The 16405-nt window shown below is 40.8% G+C and overlaps 1 protein-coding gene across 1 annotated transcript; it reads right to left on the bottom strand.

Annotated features, from left to right (window-relative positions):
* Positions 1-5234: 5234 nt before the first annotated feature.
* Positions 5235-12693, bottom strand: LOC125481407 (putative pre-mRNA-splicing factor ATP-dependent RNA helicase DHX32). Its single transcript, XM_048592908.1, has 2 exons — positions 12501-12693; positions 5235-5631 (listed from the first exon to the last, which is right to left on the bottom strand). Exons 1-2 carry the CDS (start codon positions 12641-12643, stop codon positions 5235-5237), a joined length of 540 nt encoding a protein of 179 aa, XP_048448865.1. The 5' UTR covers positions 12644-12693.
* Positions 12694-16405: the final 3712 nt, after the last annotated feature.

Genomic DNA, 16405 nt, shown 5'->3' with positions numbered 1-16405 from the left:
GGCCACTCAATCTCTCAAGCTTGCTCTGCTATTCAGTATGATCATGGCTAATCATGGAACTCAATACCCTAATCCCACTGCTTCCACCCCTTCCCCAACATTCCTTGATCCCTTTATCCACAAGAGCTACATCTACCTCCTTCTCAAAAACACACTGCTTTGGCCACAATCACTTTCTGTGGTAGAGAATTCCACAGGCCCTCTGCACTCTTGGCAAAGAAATGTCTCCTCATCTCAGTTCTAAAAGATTTCCCCTTTATACTTAAACTATGACACCGGTTTCTGGACTCCCCACCATTGGGAACATCCTTCCTGCAGCTAACCTGTCGAGACATGTTAGAATTTTGCGGAGAAGAAGTGAGAAATAATGCATTTTGGTAGGAAGAACATGGACAGACATTAGGACTACAATTTTAAGGGTAGTGCAGGATCAGAGGGACTTGGTGCACAGACCATTGAAGGTGGCAGTTTTGGTGGAGAGAACAGTTAATAAAACATACAGTATTTTGGGCTTTATCAATAGGAGCATTGAGTATGAGGGAAATAAGATTATTTTGAACTTGTATAGGACACTTGTTAGACCTCAACTGGAGTCATCTGTGTAGTTTTCGGTGACGTGAAAAGAAAGATGTGAACATATTAGAGAGGGTGCAGAAGAGGTTCACAAGAATGGTTCAAGAAAGAAGAAACCTCAATTATGAGGATTGACTGGACAGATGGGGAGTGCTCTCCTTGGACAGAAGGCAGCTAAGAGGAGATTTGATAGAATTTATCAAAATCATGAGGAGACCGAATAGAGCAGGTAGGGAAGAAACTGCTCCTGCTCATAAAAGAATCAAATATGAGACGGAATCAATTTGAAGTGATTTGAAAATGACAACGCAAGGTGAGAAAGAACATTTTCACCGAGTTGTTTGGGTCTGGAATACACTGCCTGGAAATGTGGTGGAAGCAGGTTCAAATGAGGTACTGAAGATGGAATTAGAATGATTCATTCAACAGAAACAATGGGCCCAAAATGCCTCTTCCTTTGCCACAACATTGTGATTCTCTACGGTCCAAGATTGTAACAGCAGCTCATCACAGCTTTCTCTCATCTGGGTCACAAATCCTCTTTAGAGAAGGAAATCTGCCACCTTTGCCCAGTCTGGCCTACATGTGATTCCAGACCCACAACACAATGCTTGCTTGTATACTGTCCTCTGAATTTGTTCATCAAACTTCACAGTTCAAGAACAATTTGGGATTTGCAATGAGTTCTAGTTTTGCCAGCAATATCCACATTACCATTCTGAATATCAGGCAATATTCAGAAGTCAATGCTCAACAGCGATTTTGAAGAGATTCAATTTTTTTTAAAAAAATGTAGCTTATAAATCCACAGCTTTAATTACTTTGCTGCTTTTTGCTTTAAATAGGATCACTCATGGAAATATCATTCTGCAGGCCAATTGCAAAGATTGAGACATTTCTTGTCTCTATCACTGCTCAGTACACAACCATAGCTGAAAAGATATAAAAACAAGTTCTCTTTCTTCAGTCACCAGCTAGTCGAATAAATAAATCTTCCCTTTCTTAGTACCTGTGACTTGACTGACACTCAAAAAGCTTTATTTGTGTGTCATTGGAATGCTGCATTCAATTCTAGTCTCCCTGCTGAGAAAGATATCACAAAACTTGAAAGGGTTCAGAAAAGATTTACAAGGATGTTGCCAGGGTTGAAGGGTTTGAGCTATAGGGAGAAGCCGAATAGGCTGAGGCAATGTTCCCTGGAGTGCTGCAGACTGAGGGGTGACCCTACAGAGATTTATAAAAATCATGAGGGACATGGAGAGGATATTTTTTTGCCCCCAGAATAGGGGAGTCTAAAACTAAAGGGCATAGTTTAAGGTGAGAGGGGCAAGATTTAGAAGAGACCTGAGGGGCAACTTCTGGAGCCTGATACAGTGGCAATAACTCCTAAAATAACTGAAGCAGCTTTCGCTGTAGCTGTAAATGCTGCCACAAAGGAGATGACCTATATGCTGTTTGCTTTGTTTACTTAATATTAAGCAGAGAGGCAACATTTTCACGCAGAGGGTGGTGCACGTATGGAACTAGTTGCCAGAGGAAGTGGAGGAGGCGAGTACAATTACAACATTTAAAAGGCATCCGGAAGGGTTTAGAAGGATATGTTTCAAATGCAGGCAAATGGGACCAGATCAGTTTAGGATAGCTGGTTGGCACGGACGAGTTGGACCAAAGGATCTGTTTCCATGCTGTACAACTTTATGACTCTGTTATCAATATGGGTATAATTACAATAGATCATGAAATGCCACCCTTTGAAGGAGTGAGCTCAATAAAGATCAGACATTTTCACACTTCGAAATAAACATGAAAATACAGGGTAGTTTAATCTTAGTAGGATAATAGGTTGGCACAACATCGTGGGCCAAAGAGCCTGCACTGTTCTATATGCTATATGTTCTGTTTTTTGTTAATTAATTGAAATGAAAAGTCTGTTTAAAAGCAAACGGCATATAGGTCATCCCCCTTATGGCAGCATTTACAGCTAAAGAAAGCTGCTTCAGTTATTTTAGGAGTTATTGCCACTGTATCAGACTCCAGAAGTAGGTAACTGGATTAGTTCAGAAATTTCAGGGGTACGTACACTACTGGCCTAATTAAAGCCAGGAATGATAAATGTATTCAACTGCTTCAATCAGCAATAACTGTCACAAAACTTTAACAACGCTCTTCTCTTTCTGGTAAGTACTGTAAAAGCGTGGTTTTAGAATCTGTCAAAGTGTGTTTTGGGATTAACAGGATATCTTACCATGTGATTTTACATTTTTAAATTTGTGCAATGTCATAGGCAGATACATTTATAGCAGGTGAAATGTAACAGATGCAAAACAAATCAAATTGTCCAATTTTCAAGTTATTCCAGGAACAGACACATGGACTTGACCTACACGAAACTTTGAAAGTAGCAGGACTTTAGCAGTTTACCTTGCCTTTATAAAGAGAAGCTGACAGTGCAAAGCAAGGCAGCTTTGGTGAAAATCTTGATAAATAATTTGGATTCAATTCTGCAAGAATTTCAGACATCAGACATTCATGAAGAAATAACGTTCATACATTTTAATTGTTAATAATCTGAACTGCGCAATTCAAAAGAGGATGGTGGGAGCAGATGCATTCTTAACTTTGTAAAAAGAAATTTTTAAAATTTGTAACATTACGGGAGAGGAGGAGGAGAGTGGACCATGTAGTTGCTCTTTCCAAGAGTATAATGGACCAAATTAAGAACCACCACACATACCCCCAACACACTCCTGACTCTCACTTTACCACGCACACTCTAGGCTTCATGACATAGATGCTTAGAGCTTTCAGTCGCATCTATGCAGGCTGACTGAGTGCAGTCTCCCAGCACCGTGGGCTCTGCACAGGACTTTAACAGTAAAAGGGCATTCGTTTGCTTTCATCCTAGACAGGATTGGAAAGTACGGTTGCCAAAAGACTTGAGAAACGAGACTGCAGAGTGGATTCTTAAGGCTGTTATCTTTGCATATATCTAATTACATAAAGATAGCTCACAAAAAGACACTGTCATCTGTTATTATGCTTTTGTTGTTAAATGGTGTCAAAAAAGCAAGAGATGGTAGAAACAATCTGGAATGAACTTTTGATTAATGAAAGTGTTTATTTAATAAAGAAGTGCATAGCTTGGGAAATTCATTAATTGGATACTAATATTTTCAATTTTCAAGCTCCCGAGGTGTACCAGGAGCACAGTTCAGCAAGTTGTTTACATTCCATCATGAAATTGAAGATTTGCATGCAGGAATACAAAGAGAGAAAGCAACTGGCGATGGGGATACCAAACAGACGTTTTTGAACAGTTTGAGTTCAATTCACAGTATTGCTTCAAGCGCAGGATGAGACCAATCGGCCCATTGTTCTACACTGGGTTCTGTTACTCAGTGCCAATCTCCTGCCTTTTCTCCAGATTCCTGTATTTTTATCCAAATAATCATTCAATGCCTCACTTAATGCCTCAATGATCCTGCCCCCGCATCTGCAGGCAGTGCACTGCATACACTAACGACATGCTGCATGAAAAAGCTTTTTATCACATTACCAACTTTGTTTGCACATCATTTTAAAATCGAAACCTACGTTTTCTCGCTTTTAAAAAAAGAACCAAGCAGGGTTAACGTTTCCCTATCAATTCTATCCAGCATGCTCACTATTTTGAAACGCCCTGTCAAATTCTCCTCAGCCTTTTGTATTCCACACCCAACCATTAACCCCATCCTCCTCTGATCACAACCAACCCCTACCACAAATTACCTGGACAATCAAATTGCCAGTACTCGCCGATTCCAGAACAGCCCCAGTGCTCCCAGACTCCCGAAACCCCACAGATCCCAATTCTTATTGCAGGACCCAAGAGGTGTTCCAGTACTTTCAAATTCCCAGACTCCAATCTGTTTACACAGCTGCACCTGAAGACCACATATCACAGACACCAAGTTGATCAGAGAGCATCCCTGATAACATACAAGTCAACACACACCTCCAAGACAGCAATGGTCGAGTATAATGCCTTATACTGTGATGGCCTCCATAGTCTCTCCACCATTCCCCTCCCTTCTTTTCATTTGTCTTTAAAAAAGCACAGCCTAAAATGGGAGTACAAAACTCAGCACAAACAAGGCCCAGGTTCATGGAAGCATAGAATCCCTAGTATGGAAACAGGTCCTTCGGCCCAACAAGTCTTCACTGACCCTCAGAGGATGCTACCCAGACCCATCACCCTATAACCCACCTAATCTACACATCCCTGAATGGTATAGGCAATTTAGCATGGCCAATCCACCTAGCCTGCACATCTTTGGACTGTGGGAGGAAACCGGAGCACCCGGAGGAAACCCACGCAGACACGGGGGAATGTGCAAACTCCACACAGAGTCGCCCAAGGCTGGAATCGAACCTGGGTCCCTGGTGCTGTGAGGCAGCAGTGCTAACCACTGAGGCGCCATGCCGCCCCAGGTTAGACTGAATAGGTGAATAAAGGAAAACAGGTTTATGGAACAGGTAGGGTAAATGTAATGCACACCAGTTAACAATGAAACTTTCATGTACTATAAAATGGAATTTGCAGCTGATTACTGTCACAGACACAACAGTCATTATAAATAAATCTCAACCACAAAAAAGGACTTACATGCTTTTAAAAAAAGTTATGCACCCACCTCTTCACTGGCCAAGAAGACTAAAATATTGCCTTCCTCTCCTTTCCTGTGGATATCCAGTACAGTTTGTGCAGCAGCTGAAACACAGTCCTTAAACTGGCCATCTCTGTATATAACTTCCACAGGAAAGGAAGCTTCCTCAGCATCATCCACTTTTACAAAAGGCACTCCAGCATAGTAACTTCTAAGTCTGCTCTCCAGATGTGGTGCTGTGATGACCACTATCTTCAGTTCTGGCCTCTGCCTTGGCAAGTCTTTCAATAAACCAAGCAGAACATCGGTTGCCACTGTCCGCTCGTGAGCCTCATCAATAATTATAACTCCATAATGATGCAACAAGGGATCAGACATCATTTCACGGAGCAAGATAGCATCCGTGCAGTACCTTTGGGAAGAGAAAACAAAACTTGCTTTGTATAGCACTTTATCGTCCCTGGAGCACATCACTGAATTCAGTATAACCAACGGATTATGTTTTTAAGAAATGCATTATTCCATTAGTATTCACTGTGGTTTTTAAACTTGTTTATGGGATAGTGGTGTTGCTGGCTAGTATTTTTTTGCCCAGAGAACAATCCAGCATCAACCACATCACTGAAGAGTTCTGAAATACTCAAAAACACGACCATTACGACAGTGTCTTTCCTGCAGCCCTTCTTGCTCATCTCAGAAGAATGTGTTTTTCCACTTTATTCTTTCAGGATGTGGGCACCACTGCTGAGGTCAGCAATTTCTGCCCATCCCTAATTACCCCTTGGCTTGCTTGGTCATTTCAGGAGCCAATTAAGAGTTGAGTCCATTCCTATGGATCTGGAATCACATGTAGGCCAGGCCAAGTAAGGATGGCAGAGTTCCTTTCCCTGAAGTGAACAAGATGGGTTCCATGGAGCTATTATTGGTAGCTAAGTTTCAACCACAAATTTTAATCAACTGAATTCAAAGTCTCCCACTTGCCATGATAGGACTCGAACCAATTTTCCCAGAATATTAATCTAGGACTACTCACCTAGTGACATACCCACTACACAATCTCTATGTAACATATTTACCTTATTTTTGTTATATTGTACAATATCAGGGTGGGAAAGGCAAATGAGCCAGTGGTATTATCGTTGGACATTTTTGATTCAAATTACAGGTCAACTGCATCGCTGGCTAGGCCAGCATTTATTGCCAATTCCCTAAATTACCCAGAGGGCCATTAGGAGTCAACCACATTGCGGTGGGTCTGGAGTCACATATAGGCCAGACCAGGTAAGGATGGTAGTTTCCTTCCCTAAAAGGAGTTAGTGAACCAGATGGGCTTTTCTCAACAATTGACAATGGATTCATGGTCATCATTAGACTCTTCATTCCAGATTTGCATTGCATTCAAATTCCACCATCTTGGCGGAATTCAAACCCAGGTGCTCAAAACATTATCTGGGTCTCTGAATTAACAATCCAGCAATAATACTACTAAGCCATCGCCTCCCCATTTAATAGTAATTCTGACTATTAAGCCAGAAATTTAGATAATGTTCTGGGGTTCTGAGTTGAAATCCTGCCATGGCAGGTGCTGGAAATTGAATTCAATAATAAAACATCTAGAATTAAAAGTCTTATAATGACAATGAAACCACTGTCGATTGAAAAACCATCTGGCTCACTAATGTCCTTTAGGGAAGGAAATCCGCCATCCTTACCTAATCCGGCCTACATGTGACTCCAGACCCACAGATCCCCTTAGCTGCTTTCTGGGCAATAAATGCTAGCACCAGCCAGCGATATCCACATCTTGTGACCAAATTTAAACAAAATCTGTGTTACAAATGGATTACTTGCATCAGGAATTCCTAAACTATGGGTGCCATGAAGAATTGGGGTTCATAAGTCCCTCCTCAGACAGCAGTTCTGACTGTGCAGAACATCCCCGAGACCCTGTGACACACACTTGGGCAATTTCTGTTCTTTGTGCGGCTCAAAGATCACGACCCAAGGGAATTGCTCTGAAGCCCCATCACTGTCAATCTCAAAGCTTGCAAAATGATTGCGGTTAAGAAAAGAAAATCATTCCCCGCTCTCACAACTCCCCGTTAATCCCACACTCTCGTACGGCCCAATCTGAAGCTTTCAGCATCATAGCTAGCTCTCTCCACTTTTCCATTAAGTGATAAGTGATGCAGAGACAAAAGTTTAGAGCTTTAAATCATGTCATAACAACCACGTGCGTACCCCATGAACACCAGGGAAGCTCACCATATGCAATGAGGCAAATTGGATGGTCAAAAGCAAGAGGGTGGATTAGACTGCAGTAGAAGTTACAGATTGGAGGGTCAGCAGTAAAAAGGGCAGGTTAGAGAGCAGAAACTGTTCCAAAACGACAATCCATTCACACAGTTACACAGCACTGCATGTGCACAGTATGGTGTTTCAATCTATCAATTGTTTTTCCCAAAGCAAGAAATATCTGTAGGGACTAGCAGGGTCAGAGTGGGAGGGACAACTCCAGTCCCATGTGGTTACAACAAAATGTAAAAGTGCAATCAAGGGTGCAGTTTGCTATGTGTGAAGAGACAAAATAAATACTAGTGACAGTGCTTTAGAGAATAATCTATACATACATCACTTTGGTAGGAAGAATAAAACAAAAAGACTTCAGAAAGCTGCAGCAAGAGCAAGTTCTTGCCCATGAATCACAACATGCTAGTATCCAGGTTGTGGGTAAAGAGGAAGGCAAATAGAATGATGGCATTTATTTCAAAGGGAAAAGGAGAATAAAAAGTAAGGAGGTCTTGCTAAAACTATACAAGGCACAAGTCAGAGTACAGTAGGAATATAATCGAATGGCTTTACTCCTCTTATCCAAGGAAAGATATACTGGCATAGCAGGCAGTCCAGAAGGTTCACTAGGTTGAACATGAATACAAAGGAATTTTCTTATGAGAGGTTGAATAGGTTGGGCTTGTACTCAGAGTTTAGGAGAAGGAGAGCTGACCTTGTTGAAACATACAAAAGGGACTTGAAAAGATAGACAATGGAAAGGTGGTTTTCCGTCATGGGTGGGTCTACGACTAGAGAGCACAATCCCAGAAAAAGGAATCACCAATTTAGGATGCAGAGGAGTACAATTTTATTTTTCTCTCAGGGGGTGGTTAATCTGTGGAATTCTTTACCAGAGACAGCAGGTGAGGCTGCGTCATTAAGTATTCACAAGGCTGAGAAAGACATATTTCTAATTAATTGTTATGGGGATAAAGCAGGAAAAAGAAGTTTAGCATGATCAGATCAGCCATAAATCTCATCGAATGGCAGGATGGACTCAACAGGCCAAATGGCCCACTTCTACTGTTATATTTTCTGGTCTTATCACACTTTTAACATAACAAAATGTCTGGCCCCACTTCCTTCCATTACCTCATCAAAAGACTTCTCTCCATCATAAAATCAAAGGTGAGGCTCCCTGTGAATCATTACAGATTTTGGCTCCATATCCTACTTCACTTACAATGATACAGTTTAGCATAACATGGACTTTGGACAACATCCAGACTTAGGCTGAGATCTGGCAAGTAACAGATCTACTATGCAAATACTATACAACTACCAACACTAATAAGAGAAAGACAATTCTCAGAGCTCCTGCTGGCAACATTTTGGTAGTGGTGGTGGTGGTGAAGGGAGTGGGAGCACTCCAGAAGCCAAACTGGAACAGCAATATCAACACCATGGTTATGAGAGGACAAGAATGCAACAAGTGATTCACCACTTTCACTCTCAAAGCCCAGAGTTAAAGCCTGTTGATGACGTCTGTGTGAGGAAAACAAGCACTCACGGGAGAACAGTAAACAGCAACAATAACCTTGCCTTGGAGGTGGGGAAAAAGGAGACATTCAGCCCATTTTGCTCGTGACGCCTCTGAAAGGCGTACTCAAGTAATCTTCCTTAAGGAAGTGAAAGCAGATAATATTGTAACCACTGCCAACTGGTCCAAAAAACCTTTCTGGTTCACTAACATCCCTTAGACAAAGCAATCTGCCATCCTTACCCAGTCTGGGCTACATACGACATCAGACCTGCAGCAATGCGGCTGACTCTTAACTGCCTCTGTACAACTTAATGGCTTGCTAGGCCATTTCAAAATTGCAAACGAGTCATATAGTCAAAACTGTACAGCGTGGAAACAGACCCTTCCATCCAACCTGTCCATGCTGACCAGATATCCTAAATTAATCTAGTCCCATTTGCCAGCATTTGGCCCATATCTCTCTAAGCCCTTCCTATTTATACATCCATCCTGATGCCTTTTAAGTGTTGTAATTGTACCAGCCTCCACCACTTCTTCTGGCAGCTCATTCCATACACCCACCACTCTTTGAAAAAATTGCCCCTTAGTTCCCTTTTATACCTTTCCCCTCTCATCTTAAACATATGCCTTCTATTTTTGGACTCCCTCACCCTGGAGAAGAGACCTTAGCTATTGACCCTATCGATGCCCCTCATGATTTTATATACTTCTATACGGTCACCCCTCAGCCCCTGATGCTCCATGGAAAATAGCCCCAGCCTATTCAGCCTCTTCCTGCAGCTCAAATCCTCCAACCCTAGCAACATCCTTGTCTAAACTATTTCAGCCTAGAATTCTTGTACTCAAGGCCTGGGCTGACTTAGCCCCAAAGCTGACTCATATACAAGGAGGCTACCAACTGGGCCACAACAGACTCCAAGAGTCAAAATTGCTCCTTAAATCCTATTTCTGATTAGTTTTATAATCATCTACCCCAAATGTTTCTACATTGTAGAGTGCCAAATACTCCAGTGAAGTGCCTTTCGATGTTAAAAGTTCAAGTTGTTGATTTAGTAGAGGGGGAAAGGGGATTTAGTTTTAAGCCGTCAATAGATTTGATATGGTCCACATTTGACAGTTCACTTCACATCAGAAAGACAGCTGGTTAGACCAGGAAAAAGTAATGGAATAAAAAAAAGGTAGGAAGAAGGAAAAAAAAAACAGGACTAGACTGATCACTTGCCACATGTAGGTAAATACATCTTTCATATTTCAAGGCATGAATGTAGGATGAGAAATAAGCTAGTTAAAAGAAAACAAAAGCAGAAAGTATCTGACAAGTACTCAAGATAGAAAGTCAGAACTTGTTTGTGATCAGGACAATGTACAGAGCTTTACATTTAAGAGCGTGGAAGCTTTATTCTGTATATAATACCGTTCTGTCCCTATCCTGGGAGTGTTCAATGGGGACATCATTGAGGGAATGTTACTTTGTTTAAAATATTCAAGAAAGTTTTACTCCCTACCGAACCCTGTGCTGTCCACAAAAAAAAAAATTGGCTTTTGTATTTATCCCTCGATTCTGTTCCCTCTTTTGATCAGTTTTGTTTCCACAGGCTATCAGAGATTTAATTAAAATAGGCCATCACAAGAAGGTAAATTAAGCTAAGAAACATTTGTGACAACAAAAAAACCCCACAAAATTGGCATATTGACAAAGCAATACACACACTGACTGCCAAGGGAACTTCAGTTTTAAAAAAGAAACATTTGATAATAGATCATCTTCCTTGCATTCTACATTTCTGTGGGAGTTGAAAGATTCAGCCGTCATGAAGAGGAAATAAAATAAAATATCATAGAAGAACTGAATTAAAATCTCATGGCATTGCAATCTTTGCATAGTTACTTCCAATAACAAGCAGCCAAATGGAAGTGATTCAAAGCACTGTGCCCACTGACACAGGTAGGGCATGTCCTGGGACATGCTGTACGCACTATGCTTTAACATTTAGGAGGAAATTTCACAACTGAAGGCTATGACATAAATAGATTAAACTACTCAAAACTATTTACAATTAACAGATTTAGGACAGGGCAGCAGAGATTTATAAAAGTGAATGCTTACCAATGTATATAAATTTATAGACCCAGATATACAAATAGGAATTCAATCCTGTTTTGCAACCAATTAAAAGATTTCCATATTTCAATGCTGTGCAAGAGCCAACTACCATTTCCAGCAGTCTATCTGGCACTAGCAACTTAATCTTAAGGAACAGAAAACAATAATAAGCAGCCACTGCTTTGCTCTTACTGCTTGTGACTTCTTCAGAAACATAACAGAGAGTGAAACATATGTCTGGAACTCTCAACATCAATACTGCGTGTTATAGTTTGGTATACATTTCATTACATTACTTTGCCACTAATGAAGGATAGTCTACTACCCTAGCTGGTCAACACAGATAATCATGGCATCATACAACTTCTAAAATGTTTTTTCCCCCTAATGAGAAAACGTGAGGACTTAAGTGCATTTTGTTCACCAAGTGAAGCTTTGCTGGTTCGTAGCACATTTCTGTTAACACCTTATTTTACATCTGCAGAGGTACAAGTTCAATGATGGTCATAGCATAGCGACCAGCAGAAACAGCTCTGGCTTTTTCACCATATGTCCATTTTAATGCCAAGTGATGTAGATTTCCACTGCAGACTCCTAAGCACCAGTCTAGTTGAAATCAGCTAACTTGGTACATACTGGGAGTGACACATTCATAACAAAGTTGCAGGCTGAAGATCTACTTCAAAGATTTGAACACATATTCTATGTTAACGCTCCAGTTGAGGACTGAGCATTTGCTGCACTGTTGGATGTGCATTTTGTTGGAGAAGATCAGAAGTTAAATTGAAACCAACTGACTCAAGTGAATGCAAAGGACCTCCGGCAATACCGAAGAAAATTTGGGGATTTACCCCTGGAATCTTGGCCAATACTTATCCCTCAACCAACATCACAGACCTTGTCCACCCCAGTTCAACACCGGCACCTCCACAACATCACTGAAAGCAGACAGAGAGACTGGTTATGATCATATTGTTGTTTCTGGAGCTTGCTATATTCAAACTGTTTACGGCACTTCATACATTAGTAGACTTCCAGAATACTTCATCTGCAGCGCAAATGTTGGAGCAACTGGAAGTCATCTATTCCCGTATAAAAGCGAGGCCTTCTCTTTGTTTGTGTGGCTTAGTACGATATGGTGTTTTCTCAGAGTTAACAGCCAATGAACTGCAAAATATATGCTCATGTCGGACACATCTTAGAGATTTCAGTGTGATCTTACTTAGTCATCAACAGCTCTGATTTGCCTTTTCCTAAGGCTTACTTTATAGCTCTCTGCCAGTGACAGTTAATATCACTTTCCATTCCAAGTGATAAAGAATTGAAAATTTACTGAAAAGATTCACGTGCATGCAAAGCTGACCTGAGAATAGTTTCTGTCGTGCAGCAGTCTTCATAAGGGACATGGTATCCAATCTCATGACCCACATTCAAGTCCAGTTCATCTGCCACACGTTGTGCCAAACACATAGCAGAAAGGCTGTGGGGTTGTGTACAGACTACCATGCCACGCTGATACTGAACAGAGAGGGCATATTCAGCACACCACTGAGAAATCTAAGAGGGAAAACAAAATGAGCCAGACATTAACTTCTAATTTTCTAATTCACACAAGCAACTTTTTATTGTTTGCCGATTTTCAACAATACAGTAACTGTCGTAAAATTAATATTTCAATGGATGAAAATACAGCTAATAGCTTTTACTTTACTACGTAACAAAAAGATTTTGCCGTACAGCAGGTCCACGATTTATAAACATCCAACTTACAAATGCTTGCACTCACGAACACAATCCTATGCAGGAGTGTAATTTTAAAGACCCGAAACACAACATTTCCTATACTTACAAACAGCTGCTTTACATTTCCCTGACATGTGTTCCAACTTGTATACAACTCAACTTCTGAATGGACTACAGAGCAGAACCATTTGCAACCTGGAGACTGCCTGTAAAATCAATTTTCTTCACCTGACTGCAAAGCTCGATGAAGTTAGATCAAATTACATTTCAAGATGCCCTCCAGGGGTGGTCCCCACAATGCAGCAAGAACTCATCAGGTTTGTACGCTATTTTGTTGCCCAGTGCAAATTAATTTGAGACAGACTAACTTTATTTTCTAAAGGATCCTTTCAACTCAAAGAGAAAGACCACTCCCACTTAGCAAAAGATCAGACTGAGAAAACTTCAAAGAATGGAATTACTACAGCTTGCTCAGAAAATTACTCGAGTAATAGCAACAGATTTGAATTTTGGAATTATTTGCTTCAGTATTCAGAGAAAGCAAATAAAGTCTACAGAGGCCTATAGCTGTGGAACACTGAAGAAATGATGAGGTATTAGTAAGGAAAGTATTTTATAAACTGACAATATCATCACTGGCAAGTGTCCAGATCAACACCCCAGAATATCAAAACGAGATTCATGAAGACGTACCAGAGGACCCAAACACGATTTTGTCACAATTCAGCACGTGAAAGTTCTGAATTGATACGATTCCTTTGGCAGAAATGAGAAGAAGAGGAGGATATGCTAGGCAATAATCACTGGCTAAAATTTAAAAACAGGAGGACCACCAAAGCCAAAAAATTGATAATGGCTATGAAGTGGTGGTTGTAAAAATCCTTGATGGATTTGGGCAGGCTATTCATTTCAAATTCCAGATTGGGTTCGATCAAGTGCCACAGAAGAAACTAGATGACAAAACTAGTTCTGTACAAGAGAAAAGTGGCAGTAAAGACTGAAAACAAAATGGCAAAGATATACTGCAAAAGATTACAATGAATGTTTCTCAGCTGGGTAAGCATGTGTTAGTAACAAAAACAAAGTTGCTGGAAAAGCCCAGCAGGTCTGCCAGCATCTGTGAAGGAAAAAACATAGTTAACGTTTCAGATCCAGTGACCCTTCCTCAATTCTGAGGTGGGAAACGTCAGCCTTCCTGCTCCTCTGATGCTGCTTGGCCTGCTGTGTTCATCCAGCTCTACACCTTGTTATCTCAGATTCTCCAGCATCTGCAGTTCCTACTATCTCAGAATCAAGCTTCATCTATACAAAGTATGGTTAGACCAATGTGTCGTTCATCTCTAGACACCAATACTCTGGCTACGAAAGGAATGCAGCATAGATCAGTTAGAATGACACCAGGACTCAAAAGGTTTAAAAAAAAAAAAAAGAATTTTTGGTCTTTTCTTCATGAAATCTGGACCATGTCGGCAACATTAGCATTTATTGCCAACCTCCAATTTCCCTTAAGCAGCTGCCTTCTGGAGCTGCTCCAGCCCATGTGATGTAGGTACACAGAGTGACCACATTTTTTTCAAGTGAGAATGGTGTGTGGCTTGAAGGAAAATTTACAGTTTGTAGTGACTGCTGCTCATGTTCTTCTAAACAGTACAGCTTGTACATTTGACACATGCTACAGTTTTTTTTCTGTCAATAGCACGCATTGTTACGAAAATGTGGAGGCTGTAGAGGAAGTAAATGTTTAAAGAGTGGGAGATGGTAAGTCAAAAGGATTGCTTTGTCTGGTTGGCATGGAGTTTCTCGAATGTTGTTGGAGCTGCAGTCCTCCAGGCAAGTGGAAGAGTATTCGATCACACCTGACTTACTTTGCAGATGGCAGAAAAATTGTGTGGAGCCAGGAAGTGAGTGACTCATGGATGAATTTCTGACCTTTGACTTGTTCTTGTAGCCATACTATTTATATAACTGGTCCAGTTCAACTTCTGGTCAATGGTGACCCTTAGAATGGTGATGAGGATTTAGCTATGACTTTAATCATTGAATAGCATTGTGATTAGATTGTCTCCTCTTGGAATGGCCATTGCCAGGCATTTCTGTCATATGAATACACTTGCCATTTCTTCATCCAAAACAGTGCAGTCGTTCTGGATGTGGACACTGACTGCTCCAGTATCTGAGAAACTGAGTGTGGAACTAAATATCCTCATTTCTGACCTTAAAAGAAAACAAGAGCAAGGGAAGGTCATTGAAGTTGGACAAATTTATTAAACTATCCTGAACAGCTTCAGCAGAGATGCAGAAGATTATACAAATGAGGGTTGCACTTCTGGGATTTGGACTGTTGACGGGTGATTTGATTGACGTCTTTGAGATATTAAGGAAAACTGACAAGGTGAATAAAGAGAAAGCACTGGTTGGGAATGATAGGAGTCAACAAATACAGAAGTTGCTGGAAAAGCTCAGCAGGTCTGGCAGCATCTGTGAAGAAAAAAAATCAGTTAATGTTTTGGGTCCTGTGCAGTTCTGAGTAAGGGTTGCAAGACCCAAAACGTTAACTCCGATTAGATCAGCTTTTTCAGCAACTTCTGTTTTTGTTCCTGATTTACAGCATCCGTAGTTCTTTTGGTTTTTTTGACAGAAGAGCCAAACCTTTCAGAAGTGAATTTTGGAAACAACTGTACAAACAAAGGATAATAGGTATTTGGAACTCACCTGACACTGTTTGTTCTTAATTTTAAATCTAAGATTGGTACACCTTAATACCTATCGCTGAAAAAGTTGATGAGGCAAAGGGAAGTATCAGGAATTAAAATAGGGATGAGTTATGATCTTTTAAAATAGTGCAGCAGTCTCAAAAGGACTAAATAGTCTACAACCACATCTACGAGACTAACAATGTGAACATTTGTAATACAAATGCTATATGCCACAGCTGCTCGTGATTCCCCGCAAACTGAGTTTCAGCCTCCTGATCTATAGTTTGGCAAAGGTCCTCTCCTTAGGAAGAAGTACATACATTATGGTCACTACAGCGAACATCAATTCTTCATTCCTCCACTTTAAATAGCAATAAATTGATTTCTAAATATGAGAGAGAGTTGAGCCTCCCCACATTCTTTCTATCAAAACATATCACTTCATATTTCTCAGAATTAAATTTCATCTGCTATATTTTTATCCATTCCATGTCCGAAGTCCAAAACTGAGTCCATCGCAATTGTCCCAACTGGAAGGAGAAAGCTTTTCAGGGCCGTTACAATGTTAGGGCTTCACTCTCATTAGAGAGCGAGCGAGTGTACTAGCTGTGGTTTAACCTGAGGGCCACCAGGCCTCAGGCGAGGGGAGAGTTTGAAAAGGACAGTCCTTCATGGTAACTTCAGTTGATGGTTGGTTAATTAAATCAGCTGATTGAACCCACACTGTTGGCATCACTCTACATCAAAAACTCGTCATCCAGACAACTCAGCTAACCAGCTCCAGGGCCAGTGAAAAGGAAAACAGAATGGACAGATCTTTCAAATGCCC

The sequence above is a fragment of the Rhincodon typus genome, unplaced genomic scaffold, assembly GCF_021869965.1.
Source record: "Rhincodon typus isolate 14 unplaced genomic scaffold, sRhiTyp1.1 hic_rhity00002011, whole genome shotgun sequence".
In the NCBI taxonomy this organism is placed as follows: Eukaryota; Metazoa; Chordata; class Chondrichthyes; order Orectolobiformes; family Rhincodontidae; genus Rhincodon; species Rhincodon typus.
The sequence above is the reverse complement of the archived record's forward strand: the minus strand, read 5'-3'. Positions and strand labels throughout refer to the sequence as shown.

Coding starts and splice junctions, on each gene's coding strand:
- LOC125481407 (XM_048592908.1), bottom strand. CDS start 12,643: ATGGTAGTCTGTACACAACCCCACAGCCTTTCTGCTATGTGTTTGGCA. Junction 5,632..12,500: donor ACGACAGAAACTATTCTCAG/GTCAGCTTTGCA, acceptor CTCTTCCCAAAG/GTACTGCACGGATGCTATCT.